The sequence below is a fragment of the Equus quagga genome, chromosome 14, assembly GCF_021613505.1.
Source record: "Equus quagga isolate Etosha38 chromosome 14, UCLA_HA_Equagga_1.0, whole genome shotgun sequence".
Taxonomy (NCBI): domain Eukaryota; kingdom Metazoa; phylum Chordata; class Mammalia; order Perissodactyla; family Equidae; genus Equus; species Equus quagga.
The window spans coordinates 26,583,198-26,602,159 of record NC_060280.1 but is presented as its reverse complement, the minus strand read 5'-3'; the positions used below and the strand labels follow the sequence as shown (position 1 = coordinate 26,602,159).

Here is an 18,962-nt window from a genome sequence, read left to right as displayed (position 1 = left end):
CAATCAGTCAGTTGATCTAAGTACTTCCTGACATCTAGGAACCAGGTCTGTGCTGGGAACTGTAAGGGATTCACCGCTCCTGGGGCTGCACAGCTCACACATTAGAAGGAGCAGTGAGCACACACTCAGTTCAGTGCCGCGGTGCCAGCTGATGGGATGAGAACTCTGAGGACTAGAGGGTCACAGAAGCAGGAGATGAGTGGATGTGGACTCTGAGGAGGTGGCCTTGAAAGATGAGTAGCGAGGTCCTGGTAGTTAAGTTTGAATGTATAGAGTGGGGCCAGATTCCTAGTTCCTTAAGACTCACATGGAGAAGTCTAGTAACATGCAGAAGGCCGTAGAGTCAGTACAGGTATTTGGTTTTTTCTTTGTTTCGTTTTTGAGAAGAGGAGAGGCCTACTTCAGGACTGTCTTTTAGAAAATTATTCTGACAGCCCAGGGACTCCAGTTGGGAAGTCTTTTCAGGAATCTATTTAAAAGGAAATGAAGTCTGGCTCTTTTCTGTTATTTTTTAATGATAGATACTACTTTGTTTGGAGGGATGGGGAAAACATTTCTTATGAGCTAGATATTGTTCAGTACTTAAATGCAGTGTTGTTTTTAATCACCACAACCCTATTAGGTAGGTACTATTCTTCCTATGTTAGAGTTGAAGAAATGAAGGCTCAGAGAGAGTGAGTGCTTTGGTTGGGGTCACACATCAGTAAGTGGCGAGCTAGGAATTTTTAAAACCGACAGGGTGCTGCCTCAGGAAAGGCAGCTTTATCAGATTCGTTTCCATGGGCTGGGCTTCTAGTGGGCAAGAGAAGTTTCATCTCTGAGCCGATAGCTGGCTACTTTGCTGGGCCCCTTGTTCCTGGGCCCTTTGCCAACTGGGGGCTAGATGCTGCTGTCTGAGCAGTGCTCATGCTTCATTTGTTTGAAAAACATGTACTGTTTTCGTTCCAAAGGCAAAGAATCTGGGCAGGAGACATTCCAAGTTTGGGGATAAAACTAAGCTCCCAGCTATCCCTGCTTCCCAAGGCGTGCAGAGCTAAATGACCACTGTGGCACTTAGAGAAACAAATGCACGCACATACCCAGAGACAGGCTTACGCAAGTGCACACACACATATCCTCCTCTGACAGTGTTCAGAGCCTGCGTGCCCCCTTGTCCCTCCTTACTTTAACAGGCCTCACTGCCAGCCACCATAGAGCTTTTTTATAGTTCCTAATGTTTTGGGTGAATAAATGTAATGCTTACATGCACATTCCAGTCAGGATTTCTTTGGGTTTCAAGGTAATTCTTTGAGGCAGGCAGGAATTTTGATTCACATTTAAAAATGAATAGGCCTCGTACAGGGAACAGACTTGTCCATAGTCACACAGGACTTAGAGCCAGGGCTTGCAGTCAGGCTGACTAATTTTCTTACTTGTGAGACTAATTGATTGCTGTCTTCAAGATGCTCAGTCTTCTGTAGAGGAGATGGAGTGGGGCCAGGCTTCATTGTACATATATTTGCTCATTTCTGCACCGAACAGTAGTTATTGATCTTCATCTCTACTAGATCCTGTTAGGACTATAAAAGTGGGTGAGTTTTGATTCTACTTTAAAGGAGCTCCCTATATACCGTAGGCTTTTCTAAAGAGGCTGTTTTCAGAGAGGATAATATTTCATTGAAGAATTGAATCCCTAATGGTGTAATTTCATGCTGTTGGGTCATGGAAGAATACTAGAAAGGAGGGTAATCAGCAAGGGACGGAGATGGGGGCAGGAAATGGCGCCTCTGATTTGTTTTTAGCTATGCATGTGGCGCCACCTGGTGTGTACCTTAAGGAGGTTCAACTCCCTTTCCAGGGACAAAGTGGGCAGAAGACTATGATTTGTCAGCAGGGAGCTTACAGCCTAGACATTTTTCCCTCTTCACTCCTTGCTCATCCTGCCACATCTTCTGAGGCTGCAGCCAAGGACAGATCTGGACTTGGGACTTTTCAGAGGTTGCATCCTGTTTCTGCCTCTTCTATTTCAGCTACTTAATTAACTCAGTTGTCAGTGCTTTTCTCTGTGGGCGCTTCTTTTCTGTAGCCTACCCTTTCTCTTCTGTATCTCAAATCTAAGCCATATATTGCTTGTCTTCTTCATCTTCCTTTTCCCTTCCTGGTCCCCTGGTAACTTGGGGGTCCTACTAAGGTAGGAAGACCTGACAGTGGCTAAGTCCTTTCCCTCTTCCAGAGGGATTAGCACACTCTTACTGTTTCTTCTGGATCTAGCCCAGGCCTCACCTTCCCTGACTCCTTTCAGGCAGAGCTGATCACTCCATCCTTAGGTCTCATCCAACACCTTGTATATCTCTCTGTTATGGAACTTATCACACTGTGTGCAGTTATCTGTTTACTTGTCTATGTCAGACTAGACCACGAGCTCCTCAGTGGCAGAGACAGTTTTCTCATTCATCTCCATACATCTAGGACTTAGCACAGGCCTTTGCATTTAGTAGACACCTGAAAGTACCTGGTGAATAAATGGATGAATGAATGAATGAATGGATTAACATAGATATGTGGAGGAAAGAAGGGAGGAAGGAAGGAGGCTTGCTTGGCTAGATGGAAGCTTTTGTCAGTGAACAGAAGGAATGTTTGGGTAGGTACAGGGTATATTTTCATTATAACTGAAGCCCTTGAGATCTTACCTACCATGGAAGATACTTAGGAAAGGGACTCAGGCCCGGAGGCAGCAAGGGACTCTCCCAAGTCTTGCTCAACCCTTTTGGCATGAATTTCATTTTTCTGTGCTTCTGGGAGCAGGTACTCAGGAATCCAAGAAGTACAGCTCAATAGTTCCTTTCTCATCTTCCTTAAATCTCACCCCCACCCATACCCCCTGGCACCCCAGTCATATCTCAGCCATCAGCCTTTCTCTGGATCTTTGGTCTAGCTTGCAGGGTAGTCTACATTTATCAAACCTTCCAGATACCCTGGTATCAGGGAAATAACTATGGCATTTGAAGTCATACAGATTGGAATTCTAGTCTTAGGTGTACCTACTGTTACTTCCCCTCTCTAAACTTTCATAATCACACCTGTCCTATGCTGATATTGATGCAATGTATCATTATCTGCAGAGAGGACAAATGTGACATACCTTGTAAACTAGCAGTTGTGATTTTAGTATGTGAGACACCTTAGAGGAAGGATTCAGATACACAGAAACCTAGCTTCACATCCCTGATTACTGGTAGCAAAATGATGGCCAAAGTAAGAATTATGGTAACAGCTATGGTTTCTGTTGACCCTGAACTAACTCAGAACCACATAGTCAGCAGAGTAGAGAGAATATGTGCTGAGTGCTGGAGCCTTCATTTTCCTCTTTGATGCCATGACTCATGGTGTCTTGGCTGGCCCCCATTGCCTGGCCTCCTCCAGCTCCCTGCATTGCCCCGCAGGTTGCACAAGGCCCAGGAGGAGCACCGCACAGTGGAAGTGGAGAAGGTACATCTGGAGAAGAAGCTGCGTGATGAGATCAACCTTGCCAAGCAGGAAGCCCAGCGGCTGAAGGAGCTGCGGGAGGGTACCGAGAATGAGCGGAGCCGCCAAAAATACGCTGAGGAGGAGTTGGAGCAGGTAGGAGAGTCTGCAAATTCCTTGACACCCTGAAGCAGGAGTGGGTTAAAGGGCAGGGGCCAAAGGTCTGTCTGGAAAGTTTCATGTGTGAGGACTTTGAAATATGGCTCAAAAAATATCTCCAAGAGTCACTTGACTCTTACCAGTAAATAAGAGTAGTGGAAAAATTGCAAAAAATGGTCACTGTGATTTTCAAAGAAGAGCAAATAACAGATGATAATAGTTTTTCCTTTTTTACTGAGGTATTTACATAGAGTAAAGTGTGCAAATCATAAGTATACAGCTGGCAAGCTTTTACACATGCAAGTACTGGGTAACCACCATCCAGATCAAGTAATAGAACCTTTTAAGCACCCAGAAGGCTCAATTTTGCCTCCCCCGCCCCTGTCAATTTTCCATCCAAAAGGTAACTGTAATCATAATCTCTAAACCAGATTAGTTTCACCTGATTTTAACTTTCTGTAAATGGTCTTATACAGTACGTGTTCTTTTTTATTTTGTTTCTTTCACTCAACATTATGTCTGTGAGAGTCATCCATGTTATTGCATGTAGTGAGAGTTGGTTTATCTCCATTGCTGAGTAGTAACCCATTGTATACTATAAATTATTTATCCATTCTCCTGTTGATAGATGTTTGGGTTTGTTTGCAGTTTTTTTTGCCTTTTAGGAATAACACCTGTGAACCTTCTTGCACGTGTCTCTTGATGGGCATAAGCACTTATTTCTGTGGGATAGATAATAAGGCATTTGTATATTTAGCTTTCTTACAAACTTCCAAACAGTTTTCCAAAATGGTTATACCAATCTGTACTACCATCTGCAATGTGTGAGAGTTCTAGTTGAGCTACAACCTTGGTATTTGTAGGCGTTTTAATTTTACACATTCTGGTAGGGATGTAGTTGTATCTCATTCTGATTTTAATTTTCATTTTCCTAATGACTAATAATATTGTACATCTTTTCATAAATTTATTGACCTTTTCATTTGGGAATCTCTTCTCATTTTTAAAATTGGGGTGTCTGTCTTTTTCTTAATTGATTTGTAAGGGTTATTTATATATTCTGGAAGTAAGTCTTTTTCTCAATATATGTGCATACATATTGCAAATATTTTCTCCCAGCCTGTGGCTTGCTTTTTTACTGTCTTAATGTTGTCTTTTAATGAACAGAGTTCTTGATTTTAATCAAGTCCAATTTAATCAATTTTTTATTTTTTTAAAAAAATGGTGTTTTTTGTGTCCAGTTTAAGACATCTTATCCTACCCCCAAGATATTTTCCTAAATTTTCTTCTAGGAGCTTTATTGTTTTACTTTCCACATTTAGGGATATGGTTTATTTCAAGTTAATCTTTGCGTATGATATGAAGTAGAAGGTCAGGGTTCTTTTTTCCCCAGGTAGATACTCTGTTCTGTTCTGTAGTCTGTTGTCTATCCTTACAGCACATTGTCTTATAATTAGTCTTGATATCTGGTAGTGTTAAGTTCTCCAGCTTTATTCTTCTTCAAGATGGCCTTGCCTGTTCTGGGTTCTTTGCCTTTCCATTAGCTTGTCATTCTGCTGCCCCCTCCCTGCAAAAAAGCCTTGCTAGGATTTTTATTGTTTTTCAGTGAATCTATAGATTAATGTGGAGAAAAATTGACATTTTAACCAAATTATTCTTCCAATCCATGAGCATTGTTTATCCTGTCACCTATTTGGGTCTTTTAAATTTCTCTCAGCGATGTTTTGTAGTTTTCAGTGTAGAAGTCCTGCACTTTTTAAAAAAAATTTTAACTTGTACTTATTTTTCTATCTCCTTGAGGTGGAAGATTAAGTTATTGATTTTAAACCTTTAATCCTTTCTAATATATGCCTTTAGAGCTATAAATTTCCATCTTTGTACTGCCTTAGCTATATTTATTAAGTTTTGATATTTCATATTTTCATTATCATTTAGTTCAAAAGATTTTCTAATTCTATTACTGTTTCTTTTTTGGCCCGTGGTTATTTAGAAGTGTTTTGCTTGATTTTCAAACACTTGGGGACTTTTCCAGTTATTTTTCTCATTGATTTCTTCTTCTTCTGTTTTTTTTTTTTTTTTGAGGAAGATTAGCCCTGAGCTAACATCTGCCGCCAATCCTCCTCTTTTTGCTGAGGAAGACTGGCCCTGAGCTAACATCCGTGCCCATCTTCCTCTACTTTCTGTGTGGGATGCCTACCACAGCATGGCTTGCCAAGCAGTGCCATGTCCGCACCCGGGATCCGAACTGGCGAACCCCGGGCTACCAAAGTGGAACGTGCGAACTTAACTGCTGCGCCACAGGGCCGGCATCCCTCTCATTGATTTCTAGTTTAATTTTACTGTGGTCAGAGAACATATACTGTATGGTTTCATTCCTTTCAAATGTGTTGAGACTTGGTTTATGTAGACAGACTAAACAATACAATTGAAAGGCAAAGAGTGTTGGACTGGATAGAAAAACAAAACCCAACTATATGTTGTTTACAAGAAACACACTTTAAATATAAGGATACAAAAAGGTTAAAAGTAAAAGGATGAGAGAAGATGTATGACACAAACCCTAAGCAAAATAAAGCAGGGGTAGCTATATTAATATCAAAGTAGACTTAGAGCAAGTAGAATTATTAGAGACAAAAATGGACATTTCATAATGATAAATGTGTGAATTCAACAGTAATATATAACAACTCTTAATTTTGATATACCTAATGATATAGGTTAAAAATGTATAAAGCATGGGGCTGGCATGGTGGCTAATCTTCCTCAAAAAAAAAAAAAAGGATAAAGCAAAAGTTGAAAAGGCTAAATGGATACTAGATAAATTTATAATGAAAGTTAGAAATTTTAACACAGCTCTCTCAATAATAAGCAGCCAAAAACATCAGTAAGGATATAAAAAATTTAAAAATAATTAATCAATTTGACCTCATTTACACATATAGAGCATTTTGTCTAACGACTGCAGAAGATTCATTCTCTTTAGTGTCACATATTGCTTCTGCTCTATTCTCCCCTCTCTTTCTGGCTATCCAATATTTATGTTAGACCTTTTAACTGTATCCCATGCATCTCTTACGCTTTATTCTGTCCTTTTTTTCTCTCTGTGCTTTGGTTTGGTTATTTTCTATTGATCTGTCTTTGATTTCCCCAATCCTATATTCTGCTGTGATTGTTGCGCTGTTTAACTTGTTCAGTGGAATCCTACTCTCAGATAATGTGTTTTTTCAGTTCTGGAATGCCCGTTTTACTCTTTCATAGGTTCTAATTTTCTGTCTAAAACTTCCATGTTTTCATCTATTGTGTCCATCTTTTCCTGTATTTTCCTTAACATTTCAATCAGAGTTATTTTAAAGTCCTTGTCTAGTAACTCTAACATCTGGATCATTGATGGGACTGCTTATTTTTCCTCTTGATTATCGGTTATATTTTCATGTCTCTTCTCATGTCTAGTAATTTATTTTTGTTTAATGCTAGACAGTGTGTATAAAAAATAATAGAGGCTCCAGATGAGTTTATCTTCCATCAGATATAGGGTTCCCCCTTTCTTCTGTTAGGTATGTAAGGCGAGGAGCTGGTCACCTCAAGCCGAACAGAGACTGAGCTATGTTGGAACTGGGTTGTAGTTTTACAACTACAGAGGTCCCCTTCTTCTTTCAATATCTTATCTCCTAAGCATTATGAAATTATGGGAGATTTTATTCCACTCTTTGGCCTAGCTACCTATTTTCCTGCACAGCCCCAGGGCTCAGTAAATGCCCAAAAAAGAAAACTGGATGTGGGGCTGACCCGGTGGTGCAGCGGTTAAGTGCACACGTTTTGCTTCGGCGGCCTGGGGTTCGCCGGTTTGGATCCCAGGTGCGGACATGGCACTACTTGGCATGCCATGCTGTGGTAGGCATCCCACATATAGAGTAGAGGAAGATGGGCACAGATGTTAGCTTAGGGCTGATCTTCCTCAGAAACAAAAACAAAAACAAAAACAAAAACTGGATGTATGTTGGGGACCCCTCAATTTCCAGTCTGTTATACCAACGAAAGCTAGATTGGTTTCTCTGTGCCCCAGTGGAGTCCTCCTGCCTGGGCCAGGCCCAATTCTCAGCCCTCATCTAGAGTCATCAAATGCCTCCAGGGAAGAAAATGGATGACAATTATCAGCTCACCTTAGAAAAGCTTTTCCCTCTCTGGGTTTTTCATTCATCTAGTCCAGTGGTTCTCAAACTTTTTGGTCTCAAGACCCTTTTACTATTAAAAATTTTTAGGACCTCAAAGAACATTTTTATGGGGGCAATATGTTGCTATTTACCCTATTAGAAATTAAAACTGAGAAAAATTTAGAAATATTTATTAATTTATTTAAAATAAGTATATTAGGGGCCGGCCCCATGGCCGAGTGGTTAAGTTCGCGTGCTCCGCTTCAGCGGCCCAGGGTTTTGCCAGTTCGAATCCTGGACATGGACATGGCCCCGCTCATCAGGCCATGCTGAGGCGGCGTCCCACATGCCACAACTAGAAGGACCCACAACTAAAAATACACAACTCTGTACCAGGGGACTTTGTGAGAAAAAGGAAAAATAAAATCTTAAATAAATAAATAAATAAATAAATAAAATAAGTATATTAAATTCCTTACATGTTAACCCCAAAAATGTGTTTTTATGAAAAATGACTACATTTTCCAAAATAAAAATAATTTAATGAGAAGAGTGGTTTTTTTTTTTAATAATTTTGCACATATTTTTAATGTCCGGCTTAGTACACTGCGAGATTCTTATGTTAGTGACTGTACTCAGTCTGTTGTGATATCACTCATCATGTCACCTCTGGAGAACTCCACAGTTCAGTTGTCAGAGAAAGGGAGTTAAAAAGATAAATAATGTCTTAGTATTATAGTGGAAATAGTTTGACCTCATAGATGCTCTCAAAGGGTTTTGGGGTTGTTGGAGGATCCCCGGATCACATTTTGAGAACTGCAGACCTAGTCTTTATTGTTTCTACAACTCTCTGATGTTTTTGAAAATTTTCACAATTTTTATAACTTATACAGCTTTTTCTGGATGTTGTGTTGGATCAGAATAGTTCTTCTGCCATGACCTACTGTATCTTATGGGGAAGTGGAAGTCAGGCGATAACACTTTCAAGCACACAGATCAGTGGTTATTAACTTTGCTACATATTAGAATCACTTGGAGAGCCTTAAAAACTTTTTGATGCTTTGATGCTTTTTGACCCCAGATCAGTGAAATCAGAATCTCTGGGTGAGGGCCTTGATATTAGTATTTTGGAAGTTTCCAGATGATTCTAGTGTCTGACAAGGTTGAGAACCACACCATAGAATAAAAGAATAGGATCAGTGAACTTTGACTTGTCCCAGCTTCTAGCTATTGTCTTCTTCTCCTTCAGGCATTTATTATTTGTGTGTGACAAGATGTGCCTGTCTCTGTCTTTTTGCGTCCCATCTACCCCGTTCCCCATTTTGTCCTTGTTTCTCTCATTAAACAACCAGTTTTCGAGCCTGTTAGGCCAGCCTCTTCCCACCTCCCCGACTATCACACTTCCCTCTATGTGCTCTTTTTTTTCTTTTCTCTCTCCATTCTCCCCTTCTCAGCTTATCCCATTCCCTTACCTGCTTTTAATATAGCACTTGATCATACATTTTCAGACTTAGTGTATTAGATTCTAAAGTATCTGTTCTTCACTGTAAATCTACAAAACCAGGAGTGGGCCAGTTTATAGTTTCCTTTTTAAGGAACAAAAACCAAATGAAGATTGGTCTTCTCGTTAGCTTTCAAAGGAATAAAGGTGTTCTGTCCTTAGATAAGGCCCTCCCGGTCCACTGTAGGCTGTGGAGAGGACCTCAGGCCTGCTATGAGATGCTTGCCTCACTAGATGAAGTTGGGCATAATGAGACCGCTCTGGGATTCTGACCAGCCAAAGGTCAGATGGGGAAGTTAGGGCATCACTTCTACTGGTAGCCTGGGTGAGATGTACTGGGTCTGATGTACTTTTAGACCTTTCATACTTGAGTGCTTTGTGACTGTCTGCTTCACTGTATGCTCCTTGCTGAGAAGTCAGTGAGGACTTTTCTGCTTACACGTTGGTCCTTTCATGTCTTGATCTCTGTTGGCAGTGCCTGCGTTAGTGTTGGCATGCTTGTTGTCTTCTCACTTTGTAAGGAGTGCCCTTCAAAGCCTCCCTGCCCTGCTCAACAGGAGATAGTGGACCAAGCCTCTGGGCTAGAGGAGACTTCAGAGAGCATTCAGGCCAATCGCCTTCTGGAATAGTAATCATTTTTAAGGTCTCTCTGACATGAGCTCTTCACATACCTCCCTGATGGAGAGCTCACTCTCTCCTGAGATCACCCCTTCACTTATGGTTTGGGTTTGCATGGGGAAAGTCCTTCCTCACACTGATTTGAGATCTGCTATAGGAAGCACAGGGTCACACAGCCAGTTGAGTGACAGACTAGGAACCAGAACCAGATTTTAGATTCCCCAGTCAAGTGCTTTTTCTGCCACATTTTGATGTCTTGAGTTTCAAGCATGGACCCCAACTCTAAGAAAGATGTTTCACTGAGCTTACCTATGCCTTAAGAGAGCAGGGAAGACTGTTGACATTGGCTGCATGACCAGGAGAGGCATCTTGTGTGGATGTGTGGGGAAAGAGTGCTCTAGCCTGGCAACAAAAAAGTCTCAATATGAGTTCTGGTTGATGCTACTGATTATGTGACCTTGAGTAGGTTATTTTCCTTCTCTGAGCTTGCTTCCTACTATATAAAAGAGAATAATCCTTGCCCTTTCTCCCTCTTGGGAGAGTTGTAAAGCTCACATGAGATAGCAGACAAGAACTCTGAATTCTGAAGTATCATACACAGGCATTGGAGAGCCTTATGGTTGTAGTAAATGAACTTATATCCTCTTGGTTGCACAGGTTCGGGAGGCCTTGAGGAAGGCAGAGAAGGAGCTGGAATCACACAGCTCATGGTATGCTCCAGAGGCCCTTCAGAAGTGGCTGCAGCTGACACATGAGGTGGAGGTGCAATACTACAACATCAAGAAGCAAAATGCCGAGAAGCAGCTGCTGGTGGCCAAGGAGGGGGTGAGACCTCCCCTCCTGCTGCAGTCTTCTCTCCTCCTCACCTCCTTCCCTTTCACCTACTCCTCTTCCTCTTTTCTGCCCCACCCTCTCCCTCCTGGTGGACTAAGAGATGTCCTGGTGCTGGGTTCTGTTTCTTTTCCTAGTATACAGCTCCTGATAATGCCCTCAAGCTTCTAGAGGAGGGAATGAGGTATGGGGGTGCTCCCACCTGCCCTCCTGGCAAGATGTAGCAAGTGGAGGCAGGTAGAGGGAAGGCTCTGCCAGCCCCAGGCTGCCATGGGGACAGAATCCTCCCAGGGCTAGGGTACTCCCATGGGATCCCTTTGCTTCTCTTGATGCCTCTATTTTTTTTCCTCTACTCTTTTCTTTCCTTTTGCCTTCCTTTTCTCTTTCCCTTCTCTTCCTTTTTCTTGTGCAGCCAAAGCTGTGCTAGGAGGAGGGGGACCTAGCCACAGAAAGGCATTTCTCATTTTTCCAACCTCTACTCCCTGCTGTTTTTAAGCTGAGGGCCTCATCTTTGCAGGCTGAGAAGATAAAAAAGAAGAGAAACACACTCTTTGGCACCTTCCACGTGGCCCACAGCTCTTCCCTGGATGATGTGGATCACAAAATCCTAACAGCTAAGTAAGTAGCACCTGTTGCCTACGTCTGGCAATGTCCATCCCATCCTCAGGATTTGAGGGTGTACAGGGCCTCCAACCCCAGTTCTACTTCTTCACTGGTAGAGGGACAGTCTGGTCTCCTGACCCAGCCTTTATTGAGCTCCCACCTTGCTCTTAACTTTATGATTAAATTGTGTTTGTTATTTACACATATCCCCCCCAACTTGTTCCTCTGAGAAGAGGTCTTATTCCTATTCAGGCTCACATCCAGCCCATGCCTGCAATTTTCTTTCCTCTGTCTTCAGGCAAGCTCTGAGTGAGGTGACAGCAGCACTGCGGGAGCGCCTGCACCGCTGGCAACAGATTGAGATCCTCTGTGGCTTCCAGATTGTCAATAACCCTGGCATTCACTCACTGGTGGCTGCCCTCAACATAGACCCCAGCTGGATGGGCAGTACGCGCCCCAACCCTGCCCACTTCATCATGACTGACGACGTGGATGACATGGATGAGGAGATTGTGTCACCCTTGTCCATGCAGTGTAGGTGACCTCCTGGGTGAGGATGAAGGAAGGAGCCTTTGATGCACAGGTTAAGAAATCGTCGGCCTCAGCTGTACTTGAACAGCATGTGGGGCAGATACCAAGGAAGATAGTTCAACTCATGACCTTGGTTAATAAAGCGCATTTTGCGTCAGGCTCTTCCTTTCTAGTTGTCCTTTCAGTGGTTTTTCCTTGCTGTTTGCTCTGTCTGCCCCTCTGGGTCTATTGTGTCAAGTGTGTCTCCTTTACTCTTGGTGTTCTTTTAATCCCTTTATTCTTCTTTTTTCCCCCCTTCATCTACCTTTATAAAAATAATCTCTTTGAGTGGTTCGTTATAGAAAAATGGCATTCATTTTGACTATTGCTTTTATTTGTTTTCATTTTTATTCTTTATTCCTGATTGTTAAAGTAGATGAATGGAATGATGTCCCTTTCTGCCTTTTTGTGTGAGGCCCCAGGAAGCAATAGTCCCTTACAATGTTATAGCCCTAAATCCTCCAAGCCAGAAAGACATTCTTGTGCAGGAGGAATCTCCTGCGCGAGGAATTTCCTCCACAAACATGTCTGGCTTTCCATCTGAACTCTTGGACCTCCCTACTTTCTGTCTTGGGTCTTCCTGCACGCACTCCCCCCCGCCCCCACCCCAAGTGATGAGAGCTGAGTAGAGCAAAGTCAAAAGAGACAGCACTCTTTGGGAAGTCTTCAGTGAATGAAGGCACTTATCCCTTATTGGCCCAGTTGAATTTTTCTTTGGATCAGAGACTCTTTTAGATAAATAGAACAGACCTTTATGGAAAAGCTGTTGTCCTGGGCCCATATCCCATGAGTGCAGAAGGGATGGCAGAAAGCTGGGGCTGGGTTAGGGCTCACTTTCAGAAAGCCAGATTCTTTAATCAAGCTGGATTTTAGCTCCAGACAGTATTTATTTGTAAATTTCCTCAATGATATTTTATCTCTGGCCTAGCTGTTTGTCTCCCTGGTCTGATATCTTGTCAGGGCTTTAGTCAAAGGCCCAACAAGGTTAGGATCACTAGCAGGCAGAGCTTGATCCTGACGTACTCATCTAAAGGCTCCTATGTTCTCTGGCTTGGGAGGGACCTTCATTAGCTTTGACCCACCCACCTCTTGCCCCTGGCCCTTCCCTTATCCCATCGATGTGCAGGCTGAAGCCCCCTGTAAATCAGATTCTCTTCTCATTTTGGCCTGGCCGTTGGACCCTAGATGCTGCCTGGTTGATGGGGCGTAGGTTCAGTGACCGCTCTCTCTGCTCAACATCCGCCGGCTCGGATGATCAGTCCCTCTGGAAATACCCGGGTTTGAGGAGCCCCTTTGGGGCTTTTATTTTTCCAACTTTGGGGACTAAACCAACACTCCTGCCCCACCCCACGGGCCCCTTATCCTGCCTGCCTCACTCCCCTGCCTGCTCCCTCTGTTCCCTCAGCACTGTCCCTACTAATTGCAGGGAGGGGTTCGGGGGTGAGAAGGATCAGCCTGCTCAGCTGAGACCTGGAGAGAGAACACCCATGGTGATGGAAGGCTTACGCTTCTCCTTTCAGCCCAGCTAGATAGATGTCCTGGTGGCCCTTCTTTCCAGCTGGGCTGGGATGGAAAGAGGGAAGGAAAGATCCTCCCCCTCTTTTCTCTTTTTCGTGTCTCTCCCTTTTCCTCTCTGTTTTCCCTTTCTTTCTCCCTTTCCCCCGCTCTATTCCATACTTCCTCTTCCGCCTCCTTCTCATGCCTTGCAAGCCACCAGCCATAGAGGCCCTGCCTCCCCAGCTCTCCATCACCGTGGAACTGTGCTCTCTCCCTGGTGGCTCATCCAAGGCTTCTGCCCTGCTTGTAACCTGGCCCTTTCTCCCATCTTTAGGGAGAAGGCAAGGAGGCCCATCTGCCAGGGTAGAAAAGAAAAAACAAAGGTGTAAATTCTGTGTTCAGCTGGAGCTGGGATTGAGCCCAAGGGGGATGCTCTAGCACATTCCTAAATTACTAGGTGCCCCCATAGCCCTGCACTGGGCATGGTGGCCATCGTCTTCGAAGAGCCTGATTTGCAACATTGATCCAAGAGCTGGTTCTTTGTTGTTTACATGCTCATCAGAGGGAATTTGGAAAGTAAGAGAGTAAATATGAACATAATATTTGAGCACATTTTCTTTCAGTCTTTTATCTGTGAAATTTTAAATAATTTTTTATGTCATCAGGGTAACGATAACCACTACCATTTATTGAGTGCCACGAACTGTGTCAGGTACTTTAAATACATTATCTTGAAGCCTCACAACAACTCTGCAGAATTTTATAAATTAGGAATTAAAATAGGGAAGTAAGTTGCTCAAAGTCACAGCTAGAAGTGGAAAGGCCTAGTTTCTGTTTTTTTTTTTTTTATTTTTATTATTTTTTTTTAAAGATTTTTTTTTTCCTTTTTCTCCCCAAAGCCCCCCAGTACATAGTTGTATATTCTTTGTTGTGGGTCCTTCTAGTTGTGGCATGTGGGACGCTGCCTCAGCGTGGTTTGATGAGCAGTGCCATGTCCGCACCCAGGATTCGAACCAACGAAACAGTGGGCTGCCTGCAGCAGAGCGCGCGAACTTAACCACTCGGCCACGGGGCCAGCCCCTTAAATTTTTTTTTAATTTTTTTACTTTTGAGGAAGATTAGTCCTGAGCTAACATCTGCTGCCAATCCTCCTTGTGTTTGCTGAGGAAGACCGGCCCTGAGCTAACATCCACGCCCATCTTCCTCTACTTTATATGTGGGATGCCTACCACAGCATGGCTTGCCAAGCAGTGCATAGGTCCACATCTGGGATCCGAACTGGTGAACCCTGGGCCACCAAAGCGGGATGTGCAAACTTAACTGCTGCTCCACTGGGCCGCCCAAGGTCTAGTTTCAAACTCTAGTCTTTTGTGTTCCATAGCTCAAGGTATTTCTTTTATATATAATTTTATATCCTTTTGTTTTCCCTGAGCATTTTAATAGACATTTTTCTACGTTTTTAAAATCTTTTCATACGCAGAATTTTTAATAGCTGTATAGTCTTCCAGCAATTAGATGTATTATCATTTTCCCATTGTTCCACCTTTATGTTTACTTTCATACAATTATTAATAGTGATGTGATGAACATGTTTGTGTAAAAATCTTTGTCTAAATTGTGACTTATTTCCTGAGGTTTACTTTCTAAAAAGGCTGGTTCTTAGTGCTCTCCCGGACCTTGCCTCCAACTCCTATCCTCCCCTGTCCTGCTTGTGGTCTCCCATTAACGCCTTGCCATCTCCCTTTATAGTAATGTTGGCCCTAGGTCTCCTTCTATTGGAATTGCCACTAAAACTGACCTGGCCACCTTATCTTCCATTTCCGCTTGCTTTTAGGACCCTTGGTGGGAGGTTCTTGGGAGGAGGTGCCCCATTCTCCAGATTGGGCACCAAAGGCCCAGAGTGGTCTCCAGCAAGCATTTATCCATGGGCAAACCTGCTTGCCTGCCAGCCCCAAATAGGCTACCCCTCCCTCACACTTTCTTCACTCTCCTTGCAGCCCCCAGCCTGCAGAGCAGTGTCCGGCAGCGCCTGACGGAGACACAACTTGGCCTAGGATCTCAGAGGTTGGTAGAGGGCGAGGCTGGCCACTTCTTGACAAGCCGGGTATCTCTGCGGCGAATGCGCAGCCTTTCATCTGGACAGTCTTTCAGTTCTGAAGGCCACGAGATCAGCTCTCCATCTGCCTCTGCTGCTTCTTCCTGCTCCTCTACCACCACCACCACCACCACCACCACCTCCACTACCTCCATCACCACCGTTCATGTCCACCCTGTTTATTACCACCACAGCACTTCCTATTTCCTCCAGATGGAGCCCTACCCTGACCCACCCCCTTCTGACAGCACCGCTGTGATGCCAGGGCATTCAGAGAGCTTGGGGTATCAGCTGTATCTCTTCTCTTTCTTTCTTCCCTTCCTTCCCTTTCTGCCACCTTTCCTTGGCCTCTGCCTGCTGGCTGCTATGTGGGCATCTGTCGGGGGGGGGGGTGTGCAATGGGGCCTCTTCTCCTTGTCCTGCCCTTTCCCAGCCCTGAGACTCCTTCTTTAGGTCAGCCTAACTCCCCAGACCTTTCTTCCCTTCTCTGTTTGGGGTATGCTGACTCTAAAAATGAGTAACAACCCCCGTCCCTCACAGTCCTATAGCACTTTTTCCTAAACTGTGCACTTTCACATCCATTATCTCAGTGGAGTCCTCACTTCCTTTACTCCTTCAAAAACATTTATTGATATCTACTCTGTGCCAGGCTCTGCTGGGCATGGGGATTCATAGATGATAAGATACAATCCCGGCCATCAAGAATTACAGTCTGGTCTGGGAGAGGTACATAATAATTGTGGGACAATTTGATAAGTGCTATGGGTGTTGAGGAGGGAGTGACTAACAGTGTGTACCTGGGTGGAATGCTTCACAAAAGAGATGACATTTGTGCTAAAACTCTGTGTGCAGACAAAAGGAGAGTGTATTCTAGGTAGAGGAAACATCATGTGCGGAGGCATGGAGGTTCAAGAGAATATGATATGTTTGTGGTTAGAACATTGGATATGTGTTGCTGGGAAGGGGTAGCAGATGAGGCTAAAATGATAAAGGGCTCTCAAAGGCTAGGGGCTTTGGCCATTACCCTTTAGGAGATGGACAACTGCAAGAGTTTCTAAAAGAAAGTGAATTGGTCAGATCTGCATTTTAGAAATAACATTTTAGTTGCCTGTATGAAGGAAAGAAGGGAGAGACTACAGGAATTTGGAAGTCATTGCAGTAGACCACTAGGGGAGGTAACGAGGTCTTGGGATGGAAAGGAGAGGATTAATTTGGTACCTGGCTATGAGGAGTGAAGGAGAGGGAAGGGTCTAGGATGACAGCCAGGTTTCTAGCTTGAGTGACTGAATAGGTGTGGTACCCTTCATGGAATTAGGGAATAGAAGGGAAACAGGTTTAGCGGTCTTGGACAAGAAAAGTTTATAGGTGGGGCAGGCATTAAAGTACTCTCTGAGTAGGAAGTTAAGGGTAATAATAGTATAAGAATTGGGGAAAGGCTTTCTCCCAGGCCTGGTCTGGCAGCTGCAGGGACTTTCCCTGCTAATACCTCAGGATGGTAGGCTAGGGTCAGAGATAGTAGCCTTGATCTTACCTGGAACAAGCTTAGACCCTCAGAAAGTCCCCCTCCTCTGGAAGGAACTCTCATCTCTGAAGTTGTGACCATGGCCCAGTCCTGGCCTCTGGGCTGCAGCCTGCTTACCCTGTTGCTTTCTTTTGGTCCTGCCTCTCTCTGGATACCAGTCTCTCTAGCTCTGCCCCTTGAACGTCTGGATAGTTATTCTTGAGGGCTGTTCCTTTTTCTCTCACAAAGGGACTGCCTTTACTAGCATTATCACTCAGCAGAGCTGCTCATCTTCATTCTCATCCTCATTTTCATCCAAAAGCCTAGGCAGGGAGACTGCCCCTCTGAATACAGATGGAGAGGACTGAATTGGGCTGGGGGCACAAGGGGATGCTGTGAATCTCATGCTCCAAGGCCCAAGTGAGGGCAGTGGGGAGGGAGGGTCGGGAGGTACCTGCATCCACCTGGCCTGTTCACTACTTAATTTTCTTTTACACCATGCACCAGAGGATCATCTCTAAAGGCAAACAGGCTCTCTAGTAAGGTTAGTAGCTTGGAATGGGAGCCCAAGGCAGCCCAGCCTTTGGGGAGGGACACCCCTGGCCTGAATTGTCTCAGAGATTCAGGGAGGGGAGGTGAGCTCGCCTCAGTGGGCCTTTTCCCTCCTACATCTACTCAGGCTTCCTCCCAGTTTGTTTTCTTGCTTTGGAAGTCTCAGCTTTTAGTTGATAGAGGCATAGAGGGATGGGAATCATGACCAGATGGGACTGTGGGCCAGGAGGAGTGAGCAGCCTCTTGACCTCTCTTCCTTGGTGTTAGAAAGGTCCTAGGAGCCTCACCTCCTCAGCCTAAAGGGCCCCTCTTCCCAGTGTGGTTGCTTCCCAGAACTTCCTTCCACTGAGCACCTTCCTCTGTGATTCATAAATGTGTAGAAAAGGCAGTATATGGAGAGCATCATATTGGAGCTTAGAGAAACAAGGGCACATTTAAATAGAAGCAAGGACAGTGTCAGATATGTTAAACCAAGTATGAGACTGAATAATGGTAAACGCTAGAGTATGTGGCTGAAATAGTATTTTTAGAACGGGAGTTGGAGCTGGAATTGTTCTCTGCTATCGCCTTTCTCCAAGAAGGTATTGGCCCATGAGGTGGCTGCTTAGTTAATTATTTCCTACTGAGAATTAAACTTAGAATAGCTATGAGCCAACCTCCTGCTTTTGCCTGTTTCAGGGGCCTGGTGCCCTCCCTAATTTCTGACCCATAGCCTCCTTCCTTCCAGATCCTGTGGTGCTCTCCTTTCCCACTCATGACTCCTTCCCTTTGGCTTCCTGACTTGGATGTTTAAGCATTTCCCTTAGCCCTCTCTTCTGCCTCTGCCATGGGTTCTCTGGCCTCTGGGAAAGCAGAATGAGGGTTAAAGGATTGGCAGGGAATCCCCATATCTACCCTCTTGTCTGTAGAGGCAGGAGGGGTGGCATCGGGAATTGGTTCATGGCCTTCTTAGGGATAGCCAGCCCCCTAAAGGGTCTTGACTTCCTGGACTAGCCTCTGTGTGTGCATGTCCAGTGTGCAGTGCCACATCCCCATAACTCAGCCTTGCAAAGAAGCCTTTTGTGACTGGCCCACATATGGGTTGTCCAGCTTGACTGGCCTCATCATCTTCATTCCCACAGTACTTTCTCCATTTCTAAGTGCTTTGCCAACATATTTGATCCTCCGAACAGTCTTGCAAGATAATTGAATTGGTATTGTCTTCATTTGGCCAAAATTGAGGACCAGCAAGTTTAGATGACTTGTCCAAGGTCACACAGCAAGCCTCAGGCAGAGATGGAAATTGAGTCAGACTTTATGATTTATAGCGAGTGCACAGCTCTTTTGAACCACTGCTCCTTAAAGGGCAACACCCTGTGTTTCTACACCTCCCTACATTCTCCCTGTCAGCAGAGCTCTATAAGAGAACCCACCCTTCCTGCTGCCAGCTGACTTTGAACT

The 18,962-nt window shown here is 44.2% G+C and overlaps 1 protein-coding gene across 4 annotated transcripts in view; it reads left to right on the top strand.

The window, feature by feature from the left end:
• The window catches only part of STIM1 (stromal interaction molecule 1), a 172,518-nt gene that overhangs the window by 150,788 nt on the left and 2,768 nt on the right, over positions 1-18,962 (top strand). For 2 of the 4 annotated variants that reach the window (XM_046685358.1, XM_046685359.1), the window contains exons 7-11: positions 3,423-3,600; positions 10,531-10,698; positions 11,222-11,322; positions 11,606-11,841; positions 15,372-15,753. In XM_046685358.1, the coding sequence (XP_046541314.1) occupies positions 3,423-3,600; positions 10,531-10,698; positions 11,222-11,322; positions 11,606-11,841; positions 15,372-15,753 (1,065 nt within the window). Of the gene's footprint in view, positions 1-3,422; positions 3,601-10,530; positions 10,699-11,221; positions 11,323-11,605; positions 11,842-13,062; positions 13,156-15,371; positions 15,754-18,962 lie in introns of all 4 variants that reach the window. The other 2 variants (XM_046685360.1, XM_046685361.1) reach the window with 2 other exon arrangements.